The sequence below is a fragment of the Antechinus flavipes genome, chromosome 2 (assembly GCF_016432865.1).
Source record: "Antechinus flavipes isolate AdamAnt ecotype Samford, QLD, Australia chromosome 2, AdamAnt_v2, whole genome shotgun sequence".
Classification (NCBI taxonomy): domain Eukaryota; kingdom Metazoa; phylum Chordata; class Mammalia; order Dasyuromorphia; family Dasyuridae; genus Antechinus; species Antechinus flavipes.
The window spans coordinates 684,435,489-684,454,507 of record NC_067399.1 but is presented as its reverse complement, the minus strand read 5'-3'; the positions used below and the strand labels follow the sequence as shown (position 1 = coordinate 684,454,507).

General features: G+C 56.8%; 1 protein-coding gene across 1 annotated transcript in view; it reads right to left on the bottom strand.

The window, feature by feature from the left end:
- Nucleotides 1-17,645, bottom strand: part of ADGRA1 (adhesion G protein-coupled receptor A1) — a 207,620-nt gene extending 189,975 nt beyond the window's left edge. The window contains exon 1 of the mRNA XM_051982798.1: nt 17,339-17,645. Coding sequence (XP_051838758.1) covers nt 17,339-17,568 — 230 coding nt within the window. The 5' untranslated portion in view covers nt 17,569-17,645. The remainder of the gene's footprint in view (nt 1-17,338) is intronic.
- Between the last annotated feature and the right edge of the window lie 1,374 nt (nt 17,646-19,019).

The window sequence follows — 19,019 nt, the reverse complement described above, 5'->3', positions numbered from 1 at the left end:
TTGTGCAGCAAGATAACTGCATAAATATGTACACATATATTGGATTTAACATATATTTTAACATATTTAACATGTATTGGACCACCTGCCATATAGGGAAGGGGGTCGGGGGAAGGAGGAGAAAATTTGGAACAGAAGCCTTTGCAAGGGGAAATTTTGAAAAATGACCCAGACATGTTTTGTAAATAAAAAGCTTTAATTAAAAAAAAAGGTCAAATCAGTGTCTGAGCTGATTAGTCCCTGGACTAACTCAGAGATTCGTCTTTGAGGGTGAGAGAGGGGTCTCTGAATACAAACAATTCCTGGCTCTGGGACCCTGCCCCAAGTCAAGATTGAGACCAGCTCATGGACACAATGGTGATTTAGAGCCTGGCCTCATCCCAAGTCTGTCAGTGTCGCAAAGCCACAGCCACAGTCCCAGGCTCTCTCTGCCAAGGTAGACTCGCTGAGCTGCTTTTGCCAGTTAGCCCCAGAGATGCTTAATGAAGGACATGCTGCAGAAGTGACTCATCGAGGGGACAAGCCCAGGTAACTGTACCTACAGCTCCCCTCCCTCAGCCCAGCCTCAGCAGCCACAGCAGGCTACTAGGGAGTCCTTCATCCCAGGAAGGTTTGGCTGTGATCGATGGGCAGGGAAAGTACAGCCCCCACGAGCCCAGAGACCAAACAGGGCTTTTTCAGTGGGAGCTCATTGAGGTTCTTGGAACCAGGACTGGCCCTGAGTCGGCAACGGCCTCTCTGAGGCTCCAGGCACTTTGACCTCCAGATTTAGCCACTCTGGAGATGAGCCTGTATTTTGTAAATGAAAACATATGGGAAAACATTCCTGGAAATATCCCATTTGTGGCTTCGGATCGAAGATTCTCAGACAAGGGGGATGGAGGGAGTGGGTGGGTGAGGAGGGCAGGTGGGAGAGTAGGGCTGGGGATCTAGGGTGGAGAGAGAAAGACAGGGGGTGGCGAGAGCAAAAGCCACAGGCAATAGGTGAGGGAATGGAGAGGAAGAAGCAGCCAGTCCAAGATCAGCTGGGCCTTAGCAACCCTTCCACCACTCAGCCCTCCCAGGACAAGGAGCCTGAAAGTTTCCACAGCCAGTTAGCACATCTTGGCTGTCTTTTCTTCTTCCAGCTCAAATAGGCTTCAGCCTCCAGCTTCCTTGAGTTGGATCCAGTTCACAAAGTTACAGATCACAGGTCTGAGAGGGATTTCAGATGGGCCTCTCTGGACCAGAATCCCCTTGAAAATGTGCCCAAGATTGCTAAAGAAATGCCTTGCTTAGTCAGTGATGGAAAATTTCATCATCATTGAGATCCCCTCACAGATAGCTTTGTGTGCTGGCTAAGAAAAGAAATTTAACAGGTGCCTATCGCCTGGGGCTTGGCCAGAGGTGGGGACGAGGTGACTTGGCCCACAAGCCCCCGAGGCAGAAGAAATTGAGGATGAGTGGAGAGAAGAAAGGAGACTTGCCAGGATTGATGCAAAGGGAAATTTGCAGAACTAGGAAGGCAGGGAACCCAAAGGCACCAAGCAACTGTCTTAGTGTGTTTGCTAGTCTTCCTGAACTGACGCTGCCCTCTTTTAAAAAAAACATTTTTCATTGTAAGAGATGGCTCTTTGTCAGAGAGAAGGTAGGGAAAGATCCACAGGAGGTTGTAGGTGATGTAAGAACAAAACAATAAATTAATAAATGAAAAAAACTTCCCAAGAGAACCCCTGATGTCTTAGAGCAACCCACTCCACTTCGGGGATACTCTGAGAGGAAACTTTCATTCAGTGGAACTGAAACTTGCCTGGCTGCAGCTTTGCCATGGCACCTGGTTCTGCCTCCAGGCAAAGCAGAAGGGACCTAGACCTTCCTCCAGAGTCGCCCACCAGCAGACCACAGTCCTGCCTGTTCCCAAACATCTCTTCTCCAGGATAAACAATCACAGCTGTCTACACCGGAGTGCACACCATATGAGAGTGGTGGCATTCTTCATTCTCGTAGGACCATGACCTCAGGGAGGTGAGGCAACGACATGCAAGTGAATCAGATTTGAGTGAGGGTGGGCTGGGCAAAGTCACCAGCCTCACCTTCCCCTCTGGAGCTCTCTGGGTGGCCAGATATAGACCAGATGAGTGGAGAGGTGCTGGATGCAATGAGAGCTCGGGTGGGTATCAGAGACACCGAAATCAGGTACCGCACCCTGACCCATCACGGTCCTCCTGACTCTGTCCTGCTACTGGACAGCGATGATTCTGGGAGAGTGGCTGGTGACTTTGTGCAACTCTGCCTCCCTTCAGTCCGATTGGCTCACGGATCACAAGACAGCATCCAGGCCATGTTACTGTTGCTACCTCTCAGTCCTGTAGTGATGAGCAAGTGACAAAGCAGCAGGCACAGAGACATGGGCAACAGTAGCCGTCACCCTGAACACAGGTGGCCTGGACCATGGCCTTTTCTTCTCTCTGAAAACAGCTGTGAGGTTTGGCAGCCCCCCAGGTGTCGGAGCAGCCCTTAAAAATCACCCTGCATACCTCTGGGTGTGAGAAAGGGGCCAGAAAAGGAGCCCTAAAAGTTTTCTGCTCACCCTCTCAGACCTGATTGCTGCAGGAGGCGGGTATCCCACCCGGTACTCAAAATATTTTTTAAAATGTACAAGCTGCAGAGGACTGGGTACTCGGTGCAGCTCCTGGAGCTGGGATGCCACAAAGCAGGCTCCGTTCTCTGCCGCTGGCACTCAGTTTGGTCCGACGATTGACACCAAGAAAACCTAGGGCTCCATCACCCACAGGTGAAGCCACTGGTTGCAACAAGTGGAGAAGCCTGAATGCTGTGGATGAGTTTGCTCACTGGGCAGCATACAGTGTCCACAGGTTGGCCCAGGCTTTGCCAAAGCTAGCTCTGGAGGCTCCAAAGGAAAGCGGGGGAGAGGGGAGGTTGTAGACTAACTATCAGACCGAAGGTGTACAAAGCCCTTGTGCCGACCTCCCTCCTGTACGCCGGGGAACCTGGACCGTACCAAGCCAGGAAACGATCACTTACGTTTGAATTGTCTTAGGAAGATTTTGAGCTCACCTGGCAGACGCTGGGGGCCTTTCTTGAACTAAGCTTCCACAGGCTAGAGAAATAGACTACGAGTGTCTTCCTTGGCTCGCTATCTAACCTAGAGACGAGAGTGGGTCCCACGAGGAAGGCTTGGAGGAAAAAGATGAAGTCCTCCCTTTGGGAGCTCCAGCATTCAGGGCTCATGCAGAACTGGGGCTCAGAGAGAGCTGGGGTTGCTCATCCTGCCTCCCCTGGAGAGCTCTGGAGATGGGTGCCGCCATTTTGGATGTCAATTCACTAAAGTCCCATCTACTCAGATTCTATGCTCCTCCAAACCATTTTATGAGGAAGGGCTGAAGGAACTGCAGATGTTTGGGGTCCGAAGAAGACTCCCAGTGACCCTTTCTGTCAGAAGGAAGCTCAGATTTATTGGGGAAAACCTCAGAGGTCAGACCTGAGTCACCCCGAGAAGTGGGGGAGCTCAGTCCTCCCTCTGAAAGGGCTCAAGCATCTATTGGTGAGGACGTCCAGCCTGGCGCCGGGGATGAACTCGGCTCATTTGTCTTCCTATTCTGGGCACACTCACCCTTGTTTTTTCGATTTTTAAATATTTTTATTTAACGTTCCCAGTTCCAAATTCCCGCCCTCTTCCCTCCCTGAGCTGGTAAACAATCAGACAGAAGTTATCCATGGGCTGGAGAACGTGACCTGCCAAACGTGGCAGTCAAGGGTCTGCTGTGGGGGAGCACAGGGGGGGCAGGGTCCCCATCAAGGAGATGGCTCCGTTCTGTTGCAGGACTTCAGAAGCTTGCAACGCGTCCGCTCCGCCATGCCGTGCACGAGGCAGCTACCGGGGAAGCGGCCGATGACTTTATCCTTGGCCAGGCTCAAGCACTTTGCCCCGGATCCTGGGACACACAGCTTTTGGCGCCAAAAGGCAGGTTCTGGAGTCCTGGCCTGGCCAGGCCCCTCCTCCACATTCAGTAAGCATTCAGTTTGTGCAGATCTCAGGGGTTCGAAGGCTCCGGCCGGACACACTTACAGGAATGGGTTCCCCCGGCGCTCCTCCCTCCTCAGCCCAGAATCCCCAGTTTGTGGGAAAGCGTCTCCAGCTCCTTTGGATCCAAAACCAGGCTCTGGCTCCCGGGGGGCCCTCGGCTCCAGCCGGCACTGACCACATTCTCCTGACCCCGCTCTTCTCCCAGGCTCATCTTGTGGTCGCGACTAGCGTGTCAGCGCCAAGGAGGAATGATTGCTTTGGGAAAATCTAAGAAAAACAAGCGAGAGGAAAGCCGAGCCCCAGGCCCGTTCTTCCTCGGCGGGATCGCTTCTCCAAGGAGACACGGGCTCCCCAGAAGTTCTTGGCAACATCCTGGAGAGGGGGACGTGCTTTGGGAATGGCTCATCACTGAGAAACTAAACACGAGGGGGGACTTTGGCAGGCGGCTCACCCCTATCCAGTCCATCTTCCCACAGGGAGCCTCGGGGTGCCTCCACCTCCGGCTCTTGTGCCAAGTCCAGGATTGTCCTCAGAAGATCCCAGAACGGGAAGTCTGGGCTCCAAGGGCTCCCCCCGCCCCACCCCCACCTGATGTCCCCTCCAAGACCCAGCAAATCCATGGGGAGCCAGTCCCAGTGAAACCTGGTGGGGCGGCATTCAGAGGCACTTTCCCCAGCCCAGACCTATTCAGGTAATCCAGCTGCCCCTGGGACACCTAAAACAGCAGTCTGGTCTGTGTCCCCCAAACTTCCCCCAACCCTCCTTTCTTCCTACCAAGAGTACCACCCATCTTTGCCGCCCCTGCTCCCCACCCCTTCTCCGTCCAGGCAGCTGCCCAACCCCCTCACTTCCTTCTCCACTACATCCAGCCATCCACCGCTTTCTCCAAAGCTCGGCTCCCACTCTCCTCACCTTTCCTTAGGTCTCTCCCCTGAAATCCACCCCTGGGGACTTTGTGCCCACCTCCATCTGTCCTCTAAGCAGCAGCCAAAATGATGTCCGGAGTCCTCCCCTCCCCCATCACCTCCAGGCTCACTCCTAGAGTCCAAGCCCTGTCTTCCCCCCAGCCTCCTACCAGCTCCCCTCTGAGCCTGTCAGTCATATGCCCTCCACCTCCCAGTCCTTCCCCCATCCCCCATGCACACTGTGGTCAGGAAGGCGAGTTCAAATCCAGCCCCAGACACTTCCTAGCTGGGTGACCCTCCATGTCCTCCTCGGTAAAATAGTAGCTCCCTCCCACGGTCACTGGGAAGCCCTCCACCAGCCTGGAAGCCCGCCATCCCCCGCTGCTCATTACTACTACTCCGTCACGTGCTCTGTGCAGATCCTGCCTGGTCTCCCCATCGGAAGGACCCCACCGTGGGGGAGAGCTTTCCATCGGCTTTCCTCGTTCTTTGCACACCCCCTCTATATTATAAAGCAGCGGTCACCAAAACCATTTGAGTAAGAAATAGACCAGTCAATCAGTGGAATAGGTGAGGTTCACAGGACAAAATAGTCAATAACTTTAATAATCTAGTGTTTGACAAAGCCAAAGACCCCAGCTTTTGGGATAAGAACTCAGTATTTGACAAAAACTGCTGGGAAAATTGGAAATTAGTATGGCAGAAAGTATGGCAGAAAGTAGGCACTGATCCACAGCTAACATTGTATGCCAAGATAAGGTCAAAATAGGCTCATGATCTAGAAATAAAGAATGAGATTATAAATACATTAGAAGAACATAGGATTGTTTACCTCTCAGACCTGTGGAGGAGGAAGGAATTTGTGACCAAAGAAGAATTATTATTGATCATAAAATGGACAATTTTGATTATATTAAGTTAAAAAGTTTTTGTATAAACAAAATCAATGCAGCCAAGATTAGAAGGAAAGCAATAAACTGGGAAAACATATTTACAGCCAAAGGATCTGATAAAGGCCTCATTTCTAAAATATATAGAGAATTGACTCAAATTTATAAGAAATCAAGCCATTCTCCAATTGGTAAATGGTCAAAATATATAAAAAGACAATTTTCAGATGAAGAAATTGAAACCATTTCTAGTCATATGAAAAGGTGCTCCAAATCACTATTGATCAGAGAAATGCACATTAAAACAACTTTGAGATACCACTACTGTCAGATTGGCTAAGATGACAGGAAACATAATGCTAAATGTGGAAGGGAATGTGGGAAGACTGAGACACTGATACATTGTTGGTGGAGTTGTAAATGGTTCTAACCATTCTGGAGAACAATTTAGAACTATGTCCAAAGGGATATCAAACTGTGCATCCCCTTTGATCCATCAGTGTTACTGCTGGGCTTATATCCCAGAGATCTTAAAGGAGGGAAAGGGACCCACATGTGCAAAAATTTGTGGCGGCCCTTTTTGTAGTGGCCAGAAACTGGAAACTGAAGAGATGCCCATCAGTTGGAGAATGGCTGAATAAGCTAGGGTATATGAATGGTATTGAATATTATTGTTCTATAAGAAACAATCCATAAGAAAGATTTCAGAGAGGCCTGGAGAGACTTATAGGAACTGATGCTGAGTGAAATGAGCAGGACCAGGAGATCATTGTACAAGCAAAACAAGACTGTACAACGATCAGTTCTGATGGACGAGGTTCTCTTCAACAACGAGATGATTTAATGTTCCAGCATTTAATTAAAAGTTTCCATTGTTTAGTGATGAAGGAAGCCATCTACACCCAGAGAGAGAACCGTGGGAACTAAGTGTGGTTCACAATAGAGCATTTTCTCTCTCTTTGTTGTTGCTTCTTGCATTTTATTTTGCTTCTCTTTTTCTCTTGTGCAGCACGATAATTGTATAAATATGTGTGCATACATTGGATTTAACATATATTTCTACCATGAATAAAAAAGATGACGAGAGCAGGATGCGGAGCCTGGAACGAGCCTCCAGGCTCCTCAATGAGGCTGTCGGGGGGATTTGGCTTAGAAGCTGTGAGTGGACCTGAAGAGTCAGGAGAAATCCCATCTCCTTCGGAGCCACTGGGACAGGGTCCGGACTGTGCCGTTTGAATCTATCAATGACATGAAAGAAGGTCTGCTTGGCCCACTTGTCCAGCCACAGGGCACCCGAGGCTGGGAGAGGCGACCGATGGTCCGGATGAGAGAATTAGGAGTCAGAGGGGCTAATCTGATGAGACAGACTATTAGATCAGCTCAAATAAGGCAAAGAGAAGGGTTAGCTGGGAGCCGGAACCTGGGGTTCCAGAACTTGGAGAAAAAGGACCTAGAATTTTAGAGTGTGACACCCTGCGATGGGTGGGGAGAAAGGGAGGGATGCTGCTGCTTCTCTGGCTCCTCCCCTCCATCTTCCTCCTGAGTCGAGGCTTGGCTCAGCTCTTTTATCCCTGAAGGTTTTAGAAGATTCATCTTGGTCCCAAACCAAACTAAACAGGATTGGAGAAAACCGATGCGTGGGGTCCGGCTCTCTGGCCCACCTGTGGTCACCAAGTGCCCCCCATCAGCTCGGGTTTCCTCCTGGCATAGAGCTGGCCTAGCTGGAGCTTCCGAGGATTCCTTTGCCCTTGCCCGGGCTCCAGGGGAGGTGGCAGAGGGCTTGCCCCAATACCGGACAACTTGACAGTGTTCCCAAGGAGCACATCTGGTCATCGGGAGCAAAGGGGCCCTGAGTAGAGGCAGAGGGGGCGCTCTTAAAGCCCTTCCCCCAATGGCTCTGGAAGGGCAGCCCATGATTTGGGGCTGGGGGCAGGGGGTGACTTGTGTAGGGTCACACAGCCAGTGAATGTTAAGTGTCCAAGGCCGGAGATCTCGGGTTCTCCAGAACTGATGCTCTGTCCACCACGCCGGCTCACTGCCCCTCGGCTGGCCCGTGGCAGAGGTGGAGGCTGACTGGGAGAGTGCCGGCAAGACCCAGCGGGCCAAGGGGCCAAGAAACAGGGCCCGGACCCGCCTCCTTCCCAGCAATCCTCTCCACAGCCCGTCCTCCCCACTCAGAAGGTGCTCAATCACTGCCCCGGCCACGGGCTGCTGGGCTCCAGGGGGCTCCGAGCAAGAAGGGCTGGCTCCTGGGGCCCCCTTCATACACTCACACTCACACACAGACACACACACATTTACACACTCACTCACACACTCACACTGACTCCAGAGGCTGCCGAGAAGGGCTCTCTGGCCCCCAGGATGCTCGGCGGGGCTCAGGTGGGGATGGCGGAGGGAGCCCAGGGGTTGGCCTGGGCGAGCCTCAGCTCCGGCAGAACGCAAACCCTTCTTGACGTTTCTGGGGCACGGGCCGGGCACCTGGAAGGCTGTTTTAAAATAAACTGCTCGGCTTTTTATAGCGGGGAAAGCGCTGGAGTCTTCCCTCCCCCACTCCTGCTCGAACCCTAACTGGGCCACTTTCATCCGCCCTCTGCCTCCGAGCAGGAAGGAGTGTGGTCAGCCAGCTAGGCCCCGAGGGCCGGACAGCCCCAGCGAGGGGCAAAAGCTGCCGGAAAGCTTGGCTGGGGCCGGGGCAGGGGGACGGTTCCAGCCTGGAGCAGAAGCCCAGAAAATCCTGCTGCAGCCGCAGACCTAGCACTGGCTGATGCTCAGGGATGTCTCCGGGGGCCTCTGGGTCTCTCCCTGCCCTCGCCAGCTCCGGACCGGCGGGGCCGGGGCCCCGGTGCCGAGCGCTTGGTCCTCATCTGTTACGGGCCAGAACTTGAAACAAGGTGCCAAGTCACTGGAAGAGAGACGATGCTGATGCACTTAGTACCTACTAGAGTCCCCACCTTTAAGCGAGCACGTGTAAGGAGGAGCCCAGGAAAGGATGGGCCCACGAGAGACTTCGGGGATTCACAGTCAGAAGCCCCCAGTCCCAGAGGCGGAGACAGAGTCATTCACCTTCCCCCTTCGCGCTCCTGGAGATTCAGAGAGCTGGAGGCTGAAGCTGGCAGAGGCAAAGGACTGGCAGGAACCAAGGCCTCTGAGAAAGCCGCCCGGGACATTTTGGAAGAGACAGTAAAGGACCTGGCTGCGTTTGGGGGGATTATTATACAGAACGGAAGCAAAGGCTGCCTCCAGGAGCCCCCCAGGAAACCTGCTCCTAGAGAACATTCTACGTTAGAGAAGAGAACGCTACACCCATTGTCCCTGTTGGGGGTGACGAGCTCCTCAGGAAACAAAGCAGGTCCTTCCCCTGCTTGCCGCCCTGACCACAGCCTGGAACTACCAGAAGTCAGCAGGGAGGCAGCCCCGTCTGTCCTGGAGCTTTGGGGAAGCCCCCTCCTTCCCCCAGGGTCTCCCCTGCTCTCTCCCCTTCCCCAGACACTCCCTCCCTACACTATCACTCTGAACTTGAACTTGGAGCCTTCGGGGGCTCCTGGGGTTCTCCCCAAGCCCAGCCACCAACTCTCCTGGACCCCCACAGAACAGAAATCCAGATGCAAGAACAAGCAATAGCACCTAGACCAGTTCCGTGCCGGGTGCTGGGAGCTCCCTCAGGGGAGAACAGCCCAAAGAGGAGTGTGGGCCAATGGGCAAGCCCTGGGACTTGGGATCGGAGGACTTGAGTGACCCCTAGCTTGTCTGTGCCTCAGTGTCCTCATCTGCCAAATGGGGTCGACCCTGGCAGTCCTGAGGGGCCTTGTTGTTGCAAGAGCCTGTCGGGAAAGAAGTGGGAAACATGGGAAGAGCCGGGAGGGAGGGGCGTGTGGGGCTGAAGCCCCAGGGTCCAGCAGGGCGCAGGAGAAAGGAGACTGAGAAGGCAGGAGGTGCCCAGATGGGGAGCGGGCGTCCCTCCCTTCCTGGGTGGGCAGGAGAGCTGACAGCGGAGGGCCCGAGCAGGGCAGGGGGCACAGGGGAGGGGAGAGGGGACCAGTGCAAGGCTGGCGGCAACCGTTCCCACGCTGAAGACACTGACAGTGCTCCGGACTGAGCTCAACAGATGGGGAGACTGGCCAGCCCCTGGCTCTCCAGGCCTGTGTGCCATCCTCGCGGGGGCTGCCCCTTCTTGCACACACTCCCCCCTCCTTCTGTGGCTAGATGTCATACCCTAGGCTCCACTGAGCCTTCCCCTCTCCCTGCTCCCAACCTGCCCTTGAGTTCTCCTTTTTTATCATCATTATTGCAAAAACAATCTTTTTCCTCCACTAAGAACAAAAGTCAGCTCATTTATAGTCGATGACTCAACAAGCATTTATCAAGCACCTACTGTGTGCCAGGGGCTAGGGATACAAAGATGGGCAAGGATAGTCCCTGCCCTCAGGGAGCTCAGAAGGTAATGAGGGAGACAGCACGAAAATGGCTCTAGTATATACTGAGATACAAGCGGGATCCTTTCAAGATAATCCCAGAAAAAAAAAAGACAATCCTCTTAAAGGGAATCAGGGAATCAGGAAAAGGTCTGAATTATTCTTATTCTCTTTCTTTCTTTCTTTCTTTCTTTCTTTCTTTCTTTCTTTCTTTCTTTCTTTCTTTCTTTCTTTCTTTCTTTCTTTCTTTCTTTCTTCCTTCCTTCCTTCCTTCCTTCCTTCCTTCCTTCCTTCCTTCCTTCCTTCCTTCCTTCTTCCTTCCTTCCTCTCTCTCTCTCTTTCTTTCTTTCTTTCTTTCTTTTTTCTTTCTTTCTTTCTTTCTTTCTTTCTTTCTTTCTTTCTTCTTTCTTCTTCCTTCCTTCCTTCCTTCCTTCCTTCCTTCCTTTCTTCCTTCCTTCCTTTCTTTCTCTTTCTTTCCTTGTTTCCTTCTTTTTTCTTTCTTTTTCTTTTTTCTTTCTCTTTCTCCCTCTTTTCTCTCTCTCTTTTTTCTCTTTCTCTTTCTTTTTTTCTTTCTTTCTCTTTCTCTCTTTCTTTCTCTTTTTTCTTTCTTTTTCTCTTTTTCCCTCTGAGGATAGATATGGTATTTTATTCCTCTTTAGATTTTACCTCTTGGAGCTTCATCCTATTTCAGACCCTAAATGCTGGTGGTTGCTAATACAACATTTGTTCCCTGTGTGCTTACCATATTCCCCAGGAGTCTAGCATCGAACCTTCTCTCCTCCCAGCCCCAGATGGAGGACATGGCCTGGGACAATAGAGGCCATTTCCGGCCAGGGTCCCTCCCCCTTCCCCTTCTCCACGAGGGCCTGGCGTTCTCGCGTCGCCCCTCTCGGCTGCAGTGTTTGAGGCAGAGGGGACTTCTCCAACCACCTTCTACGCTCCCCTCTGATCCCGCCCTTAGGGTCCCCCTTTCTGGAGCTTCCTACCAGTGTCTCCCCAGCATCACCTCCTTCCCAGCTGCCTGTAAACATGCCCATCCCCAAAATAAAAGCTCCCAAATGGCTCATTCGCGCCCTATTCTCTCCCCAATTGCGACTGTCCTCTCTCTCTTTTTCCTTCTCAGCTGAACTTGCTGAGAGAGGCCGTCCCAGCCTCTCTCTCCCCTCTCCCTCCAGACCTTCTGCAGTCCCATTTCCGGCCTCTCCCCTCCAAGGCCGCCAGGCAGGGGCAGCTAGATGCTGCAGCGGACAGAGCACTGGCCCTGGACAGGAGCTCGGGTCCTTAACCCTTCCTGGCTGTGTGATCCCGGGCAAGTCACTTCACCCCAATTACCTCACCCCCCCCAAAGTCATCTCGGGCCTTTAGCTGCCCGGTCCAACACGCTTTTGTTCTTGCTGATCTCTCTGTAGCTTCTGGATTCTGGCCGACTGGCGCCCGCTGATTCCCCTCCAAGCTCTCTGGCCACTCATCCTCCTCTGCTGGACCATCGCCCATGCGTGCCCCATACCCGGAGCCTCCCTCCAAGAGGGCTCCTTCTGTCCTCTGGCCCTGCCCCCCTGGCCAGGGCCCTCGCCGCCTCACCCGGGACTGGCTGCTCCCAGTCTGCCTCAGGACTCTCCCCAGGCCCATCCCTCATCCTCTCGGTCCGATCATGTCACCCCCCACTCGAGGAGCTTCTTCGGCTCCATATTGTCTCATCCTCCACTTGTCTCCCTTTTTCAGGAAGAGAAGAGACCGATCCATAAACCATAAGCCAGTACCTTTGATTTCTGGGGGTGGAGAAGATAAAACTGGATCTTTTCTTTTAAAATTGTTATTGATCTCTCTCTCTCTGCACCACCTACAGTTTCCAAAATATCCCACTCACCCCCTCTCCTGATCGCACCTCATGCCAAAGCGTCTTGTTTAAAAGAGGAAGGAAAGTTTGGCAAAGTAAGGACGCAGCCCCAAATCCGGCATCACATGCAGGATTCCACATCTTCCATCCCCTCGTTCTGCAAAGAAGGAAGGACGGGTTGTTCTCCCGGCTCAGCAAGCCGACAAGGACGGAACCCCGAGCCCTGAACCCCCATCCTGCTCCCAGCCTGGCTCCCACAGCCACCATAAGCTGTGGAGATGGGGCAGCCACCCCCGGGGCAGGCGCTGGAGAGCAGGGGAACAAAGGGAGGCAGCAAGTGCTGGGGGGTCAGACTTCCTCGACCACCATGTCCCCTTAGGACCCAAGAGCCAGGCCCCAAGCCGCCCCTGAAAACAGGAAGCCTGGACCTAGGCCTGCAACCCTGAAGACCCTGGAAAGAACGTTCTGGCACCAGGAATCCGTGGCCCCGTCATCGGACGCTGACGCCATTTTATCAAGGAAATACAAAGACAGAAAAGGCCTGGCCATCGCTCGCCCTTGTGGCCGCCCCGGAAGGACCCCCGGCGGACTCCCAGCCGAGACCCTCCCTGCGGGCTGTCGCCCCCTTTGGAATGGGAGCCCTGCCTCTGGGTTGGTCTTCTCTGGGTGTGGCTCCCAGGGACACCCCAGAAATGCTCCATCCGTTCATCACGCTTCTCATCCTTTCAGCACAGCAACGTTCCCCTACACTCTCATGCTCCATCGGATGTAGCCGAACCACAATTAGGTTCAGCTCTTAGTTACCCCAAAAGTATCACTGTTCTGGCGCCCATCTATAGGACCTGCCTGTGATCCCATGTCTGACCCCCGGGGCCTCCCGTGCTCCCATGTCTGACCCCCGGGGCCTCCTGTGATCCCATGTCTGACCCCTCAGGGCCTCCTAAGCTCTAGCCCTAGTACAGCTGACCCCTTTAACCCAGAATGACCCTGGCCTGAGGGAAGGGGCAGGGAGGGTCCTGGGGGGGGACTTGCAGCTGTAGCCCCAGCCTTGGTCAGACAGTTTGGCCTCCTGGAAACCATCCCAGCCGAGGCTCTGGCCTCCAACTGACCTCAGCCTCACCCCCTCATTCCTCCTGGCCCAGCCTCCAGACTGTGCAGCTGCCTGGCCGGCAGCCCCCACCTGCCGATCGGGTCCCCCTGGGGCCCCCTCCCCTCGGCACGCTCTGGCCGGGCCCTCTTCAGACGGCCTGCTCCACTGCCTGCGGCCCTGCTCTGGGGGGGGCAGCTGCTGCCCCCCTCACCTCCAGGCTCACCCCCAGGCTCACCTCGGCCTGTTTCCTGAGTGATTTGGTCACAGCATTCCGGCCCAAGGAGATGGGAGAAGGAACCCTGGGCTGGGGATCACAAACCACACCAAGAGGGAACCTCCTTCAGTGTCTGAGGGGGTCACTTCCTACACAGACTTTGGCGACATTTCCTACTGGTCAGCTGACCGCAGGCAAGTCCAGTTCCCGTCGCCCTCCCTCTCTGTTCCATTGGCCGGAGAGCCTGCCCGCTGTGAGCTGAGGGTCTGTGGGGGCACCCGGTGACAGAGCCCTGCCCAGAAAGGAAGCAGTGGTGTGTCACGGGGTCACTGTCTCCTCCCATTTCCCTTTTCCAACAGGGCACCCACAGAAGGGTCCCCCACGGATGGATCCTGGGAGACAAGCTAGCCTGGAGGACCTCAGAGCATGGGGGACAACGGTCTCGTCAGCCAGTGACTGGTTCGGACTCCACTCATGTGTCACAGAAGGCCATGGAGCCTGGGACGTCCAGATCCAGAGCCTCCAGCCCTTTATATGGAGAGCGCTGCCCTCACCCACCCCCACTGGGCCTCCCGGGCCAGGCCCCCATCACCTCGGGGATACCCCTGTGTTTGCAGCACTTCTCTCTGTGTTTAGATAGGAACCCCAAAGGAGCTGAGCCTGGGGGTTTCTAGGACCCCCGGAAAACCTCAGTCTCAGCACTCCAGCTGGGTTTTCACCCTTGGCTCAGGGCAGGCTGCCTTGCCCAGACTTTCCTTGGGAGCAAATAGCTCCCAGCACTTTTCTGCTGGGATGTGTCTTCCCTTGGATAAATATATTTCTTCCTCTCACTTAAAGCTGGGCTAGAATCTCACTTTCTACAGGAAGCCTTTCCCGTCCCCTGAAAGCTCCCCTTCCCTTCCCTGATTGTCTGACCGCTCGGGAGGAATCTTGCTGGCACTGAGTTTTCCCCCAGTTTTTTCTGCCACCCGCTCCAGAATGAGACCAAAGTTTTTACTGGTCTCTGTATTCCCAGGATGTTTTCAGTGCCCAGCACACAGTAGGTACTTCAGCAGTGCTGGCTGTTTGTCCCCTGCACCGTTTCCTCACAAATGATAAAACCTCCAGCTTAGGGACTGGCTCTTGTTTGGCCAGCGGGCCCGCCGCGGATTGGAAAGCCAGAAGTGGCCGGCTCAGAGCTGGCGCTCCAGCCACCTGGCGTCAGATGGCGCCCCGCTTTCCTGTGTTTGCTCCCCAATTGGGAATGTGGGGCCATGACAGATCACTGCCTCGGAGCCGGCCAGCCCCCAGCTCTGAGGTTCCTGCCCCCCAGCTCGGGGGCTCCCACTCCCTGCTCAGCCCCTCAGATTATGCCGAATCCCCCAGCTGTGGACTTCTCCAATCACAATTGCTGCTTAAACAGTTCCCAGTGTAAGAGAAGTCCAGGAAAAACAGAGACATTTCAGGTCAAGATGGGGAGGGGAAGGGGGTCTACTGAGGCGGGATTAAGGGGGACAAAGTAGCTTGTGATTCAGTCCCTTTTTTGCTCTTTGAGGAAACTCAGAAAGTTTGGAGATCTCCAACAAAGGAATCTGCAAGTGACTTTAAAGTGCCTACTATGTGCTGTCCCCAAGCGTTTTTTAAAGTGCCCACTACACGCTCCTCCTGTTTTATGTACTGACAAGAAACAAGAAAAACAAGCAACTTCTCAGCCCGGGCAAAAACTAAGGTCATTTCTTTGGGGAGGGGTAAGAGAAGGGGGAGGGAAGACCGGCAGGCCGGCGTCCCGAGGAATCCAGACCTGGCTCCAAACTTAGGGAAAACAGGAGAATGAGATCCGGACACGCGCGTGCACACACACGTACACACACACACACACACACACACACACACACATCCCAAGCACCCGCGCACAGCCCGGAGGCAGCCTCCCGCTCCGGGCAGTCTCCCCCAGGATAATTAGCCCACCATTAGCGCCAACAGCTCGGAGCCGAGGCTGCAGCGTACACGCCACATCTGTACAGTGACAGGCTGACGCTCTCCAGATGTGCTTAATTACGCGCGCTCTCCCCGGCGTCCTCCAGAAAGTGATGACTTGAGGAAAAGCGCAGCGAGCGGTGAAGATGTTCACAGCATGAACTGTCAACAGAGAGACGCTGAGCAGGCCCGGCCGGGCCGAGGCGGGACAGAGCAAGGGCTCCGCTTCCAGGACGTGACCGTGACCCTGACCTCCCCCCGGTCCCTCCGGAAGGGATCTGCGGGCCCTCGAGGCGGCCTTCATTGCCCCGCTTCGAGGCTCGGGCCTCTGTCCACTTAAAGCGCGCCCCGGGCCCAAGTGGCTTCAGGACAAAAGGTCCCGCGGCCACGGGGCGAGCTCCCCTGGGCGTGCCTGCCAGGTAGCGGCATCCTTCCCCTCCCCGCCCCTGCCTCCCCCTACCCCGCCCCTGCCTCTCCCCCCATCCCCGCTCCAGTCCGGTTTAAACAAATTCTCCTTTCCGGTTGTTTTCAGCCTCCGGGTGAGCGCGGCCCGCAGGGAGGCGGGGAGGGGGGCGGGTGGGGGGCTGGGGGCGTCGGCTTGGGCGGGACCTTGCCTCCCCCCCCCCCCCCGAACGTGGCCACCTTAGTCAACGAGCGCTTTGGGAAGAGAAGGGCCCCGAGATAGACTGATCAGGGTGAATCCTGCTCCTTCCGAAAAGAAAACCACTATGAACCTTTCCAGAGCAAACCCTGACCCCGGGGGGGGGGGGGGGGAGAGAAGTGGCCAGTTTCCGGACAGCCTTCCCGAGCAGAGGGAGGGGGCCCAGGGAGGAGGCGGGAGGGGGGGACCTAGGGGAGTTGAGATCAGGCTAGCTTGGGATGCGGCGCTGGGGGGGGGGCTGGGAGCTGCGGGTAGAAGGGTTAGAAGGGGGGAGGGGGAGGGAAGGCCTGGGCAGCTGGGAACTGGGGGCAGAGGGTTAGTAGGGCAGAGGCTGGGGAGGGCTGGAGGCACCCAGGGGAGCTGCGGGTAGGGCCGGCCAGTAAGTTAGAAGGCTGGGGAGCGGGGGCAGGGGGAGCTAGTAGAGCAGAGCTGGGAGGGGCCCCCTGGGGAGCTGGGAGCTGGGGCAGCGGGGTTAGTAGGGCAAGGGGCCGGGGGAGGGCTGGGGACGCCTGGGAGCGGGGGGTTGGGGGGGGGGGGTGGGCCAGTAGGGCAGAGGGCTGGCGGGATGCCTAGGGAGCTGGGGGCAGAGGGTTAGTGGGGCAGGGGGCTGGAGCATCCTAGGGAGCTGGGAGGGTCTCGGGGCTGCGGTGGGGGGGCAGCCGCGGGGGGCTGGGGACGGCGAGCTGGAGGAGGATCGGTTCTCCACTTCTGACAAGGCACTAAATGCTAAATCCATTCCTCCGAGTTCAGCCAAGGACCTGTTCCTCTGGTGGCCAACTTTCCTGAAACTTTTACGGCCCCAGAAAAGTTCCCCAGACGTTAGCTGGGTCACGATGTTCCCGGCTCGCTCCTCCTCGGGGCTGGCTGCAGCCACCGGTCCCCGAGCTCCCGCAGGGAGGGAGGGAGCACAGCCCAGATGGGCCAAAGGGCCCTGGGAAAGCCGGAGCTCCCGGGCGCTGCCTGGGGTGGCGGAGTCCCGGTCCGGGCCCCCGCGGCTCGGCCCCCATCGGGCGACAGGAGTCTGGGCCGCGGTCTCAAGGAGGAAACATCAGGGAGCGGTAGGGAAAGCTCGGCGAGCCCACGCGCGGGACCCAGCTCCCAGTCGGCCCCGGGCGAGGGGGGCGGACGACTGGCTCGCTGCCAGAGCCCCAGGTCCCGGGACAGGGGGCCCTCCTGGTGTCTCGGGCACACGCGGATGAGGCAGGCGACCGAGCGAGGCGGGAGCCGCGGCGCAGGACGTGAATCCCGCTTCGGCCCTCGGCAGGGGCGCCGCGTGCCTGCCTCAGTTTCCCCCCTTTGGTCTCTGTTTTCCCGCTACTCCCTTTCCAGCGGGGCGTACTTACAGGCTGACGGTCCGGCGGGGAAGCAGCTCGGGCTGTGGCGTGGCCACCAGGTCCCCTCCGGCACAGGCCACTCGGACGCGCAGCTCGGGCCGCCCGGGGCCCTGGGCACGCTCGGCAGTGCACACGCAGCCGTCCAGGGGCAGCTCCGGGCAGTGGCGGCTGGCGGCCCCGAGCCCCGACAGGCTGAGGACCGAGGCCAAGTGCAGGGCCAGGGCGGCCGCGGGGGCCATGGGGCTCGGGGCGGCTGCAGACTGGGGCTGCCGGCGCCCGGGGCCGCCTCATGGCCCGCGCCGTCCGGCTGGCAGCCCTTCAGCTCCGGCCCGCTCCTCTCCAGCTGGCGGCCTCGGGGCTCCTCCTCTTCCCTCCGCCTCCCCCGCCTCCAGACTCCCGGGGCGGCCCCAGTCGGGGGAGGGGGCGGGGCGGGGGCGGCCCGGGGGCGGGGCAGAGGCGGGACGGGGCGGGCCAGCCTCTCGAGGCTGGGCCCTGGAGCCGAGGCCCAAGGGAGAGTGGCGGGGCCGGACCGCGGGCCAGCCGGGAGGCTGACGGCCAGTTTAGGAGCTACCGCCGTCCGGCGTGGGGGGCAGAGCCTCCCTCTCATCTGGGGCGGGCAGAAGCCCCGAAGCAGCGCCCCTGCCGTCCGAGCCCCTGAGCCAGTAGGGGCCTGAGACTTTCATGCGGTTGGGGTGAGCTGGCCGTCCCGTGCGCCTTCACGCCAGACCCGGGCCCTCAGCGCTGGACAGAGGGGAGCAGCCTCCGAGCAAGGCCTTCTCCCCAGACCGCTCCGGGCCCTGGGCTGGAGGCAGAGCCCCGGCCCCTTCCCGCTGCTCCTGTCGCCTGGTGAGACGGTCACCCAGCGCGCTGGGCCGAGCCCTGGAGACACCGAGACCAGACTCTCTATCTTCAGAATAACCCCCGGGGGGTGGGAGGGACGAAATGGAACGGAGCTGCCGAGAGACAGGTGCGGGGAGCAGTGCCAGCGGGTCCGAGAGCCCAGTCAGGAGCACAGCAGAGCGGAATTGTCGGCCTGCCACCCCCCCCAAAGGACCTCTCCTCCTCCACTCCCCTCACTTTGTCCGGGATAGGAGGTTCTGGGGTGAGAGGGCGGCACGGGAGCTGGAACCCTGAACTTCCCGGGGAATGAAGGCAAGGACTCCCCTGGGAAAAATCTCTTGGGTAGGGGCTGGGAATGGCCCGGAACAAGGGGATGGTCAGAACCAGAGTGTGGTGGGCCCCTTGGTGGTCCACTCTAAGATACAGAGCTGGGCGATTCTGCAGGGATAGAGGGAAGGATTATGGGTGAGGGAAGGGCTCACATACCGCCCCCCCCACATCCAGCACCCTGTTCCTGATCCCACAGAGTTCTCTCAGCTGAGACCCAAGTGGCCAACATGCACCCAGGAAAAACCCCCACCCGACAACCCAGGTCATGCTGTGCTGCAGCTCTGGGCTGCCCACCTCCCCTAGCTCAGCCATGCTCTCTTCCCCATTACCTGGCACTTCATTTGTAAGATCATGTGCTCACCTGGGTCCACAGGGGCCTTCTCTCAGTGCGCATTTTGTTGTAGCCTCTGTACCCGGAATGGTTAGTCAAGTCCTAATAGAGCAGAAACCCGGATGTCCCCACAAGAGGAGCCCAGGGAAAGGCAGAGGGCTGATTCACAGGGAGTCCGCAGGGGAAGAT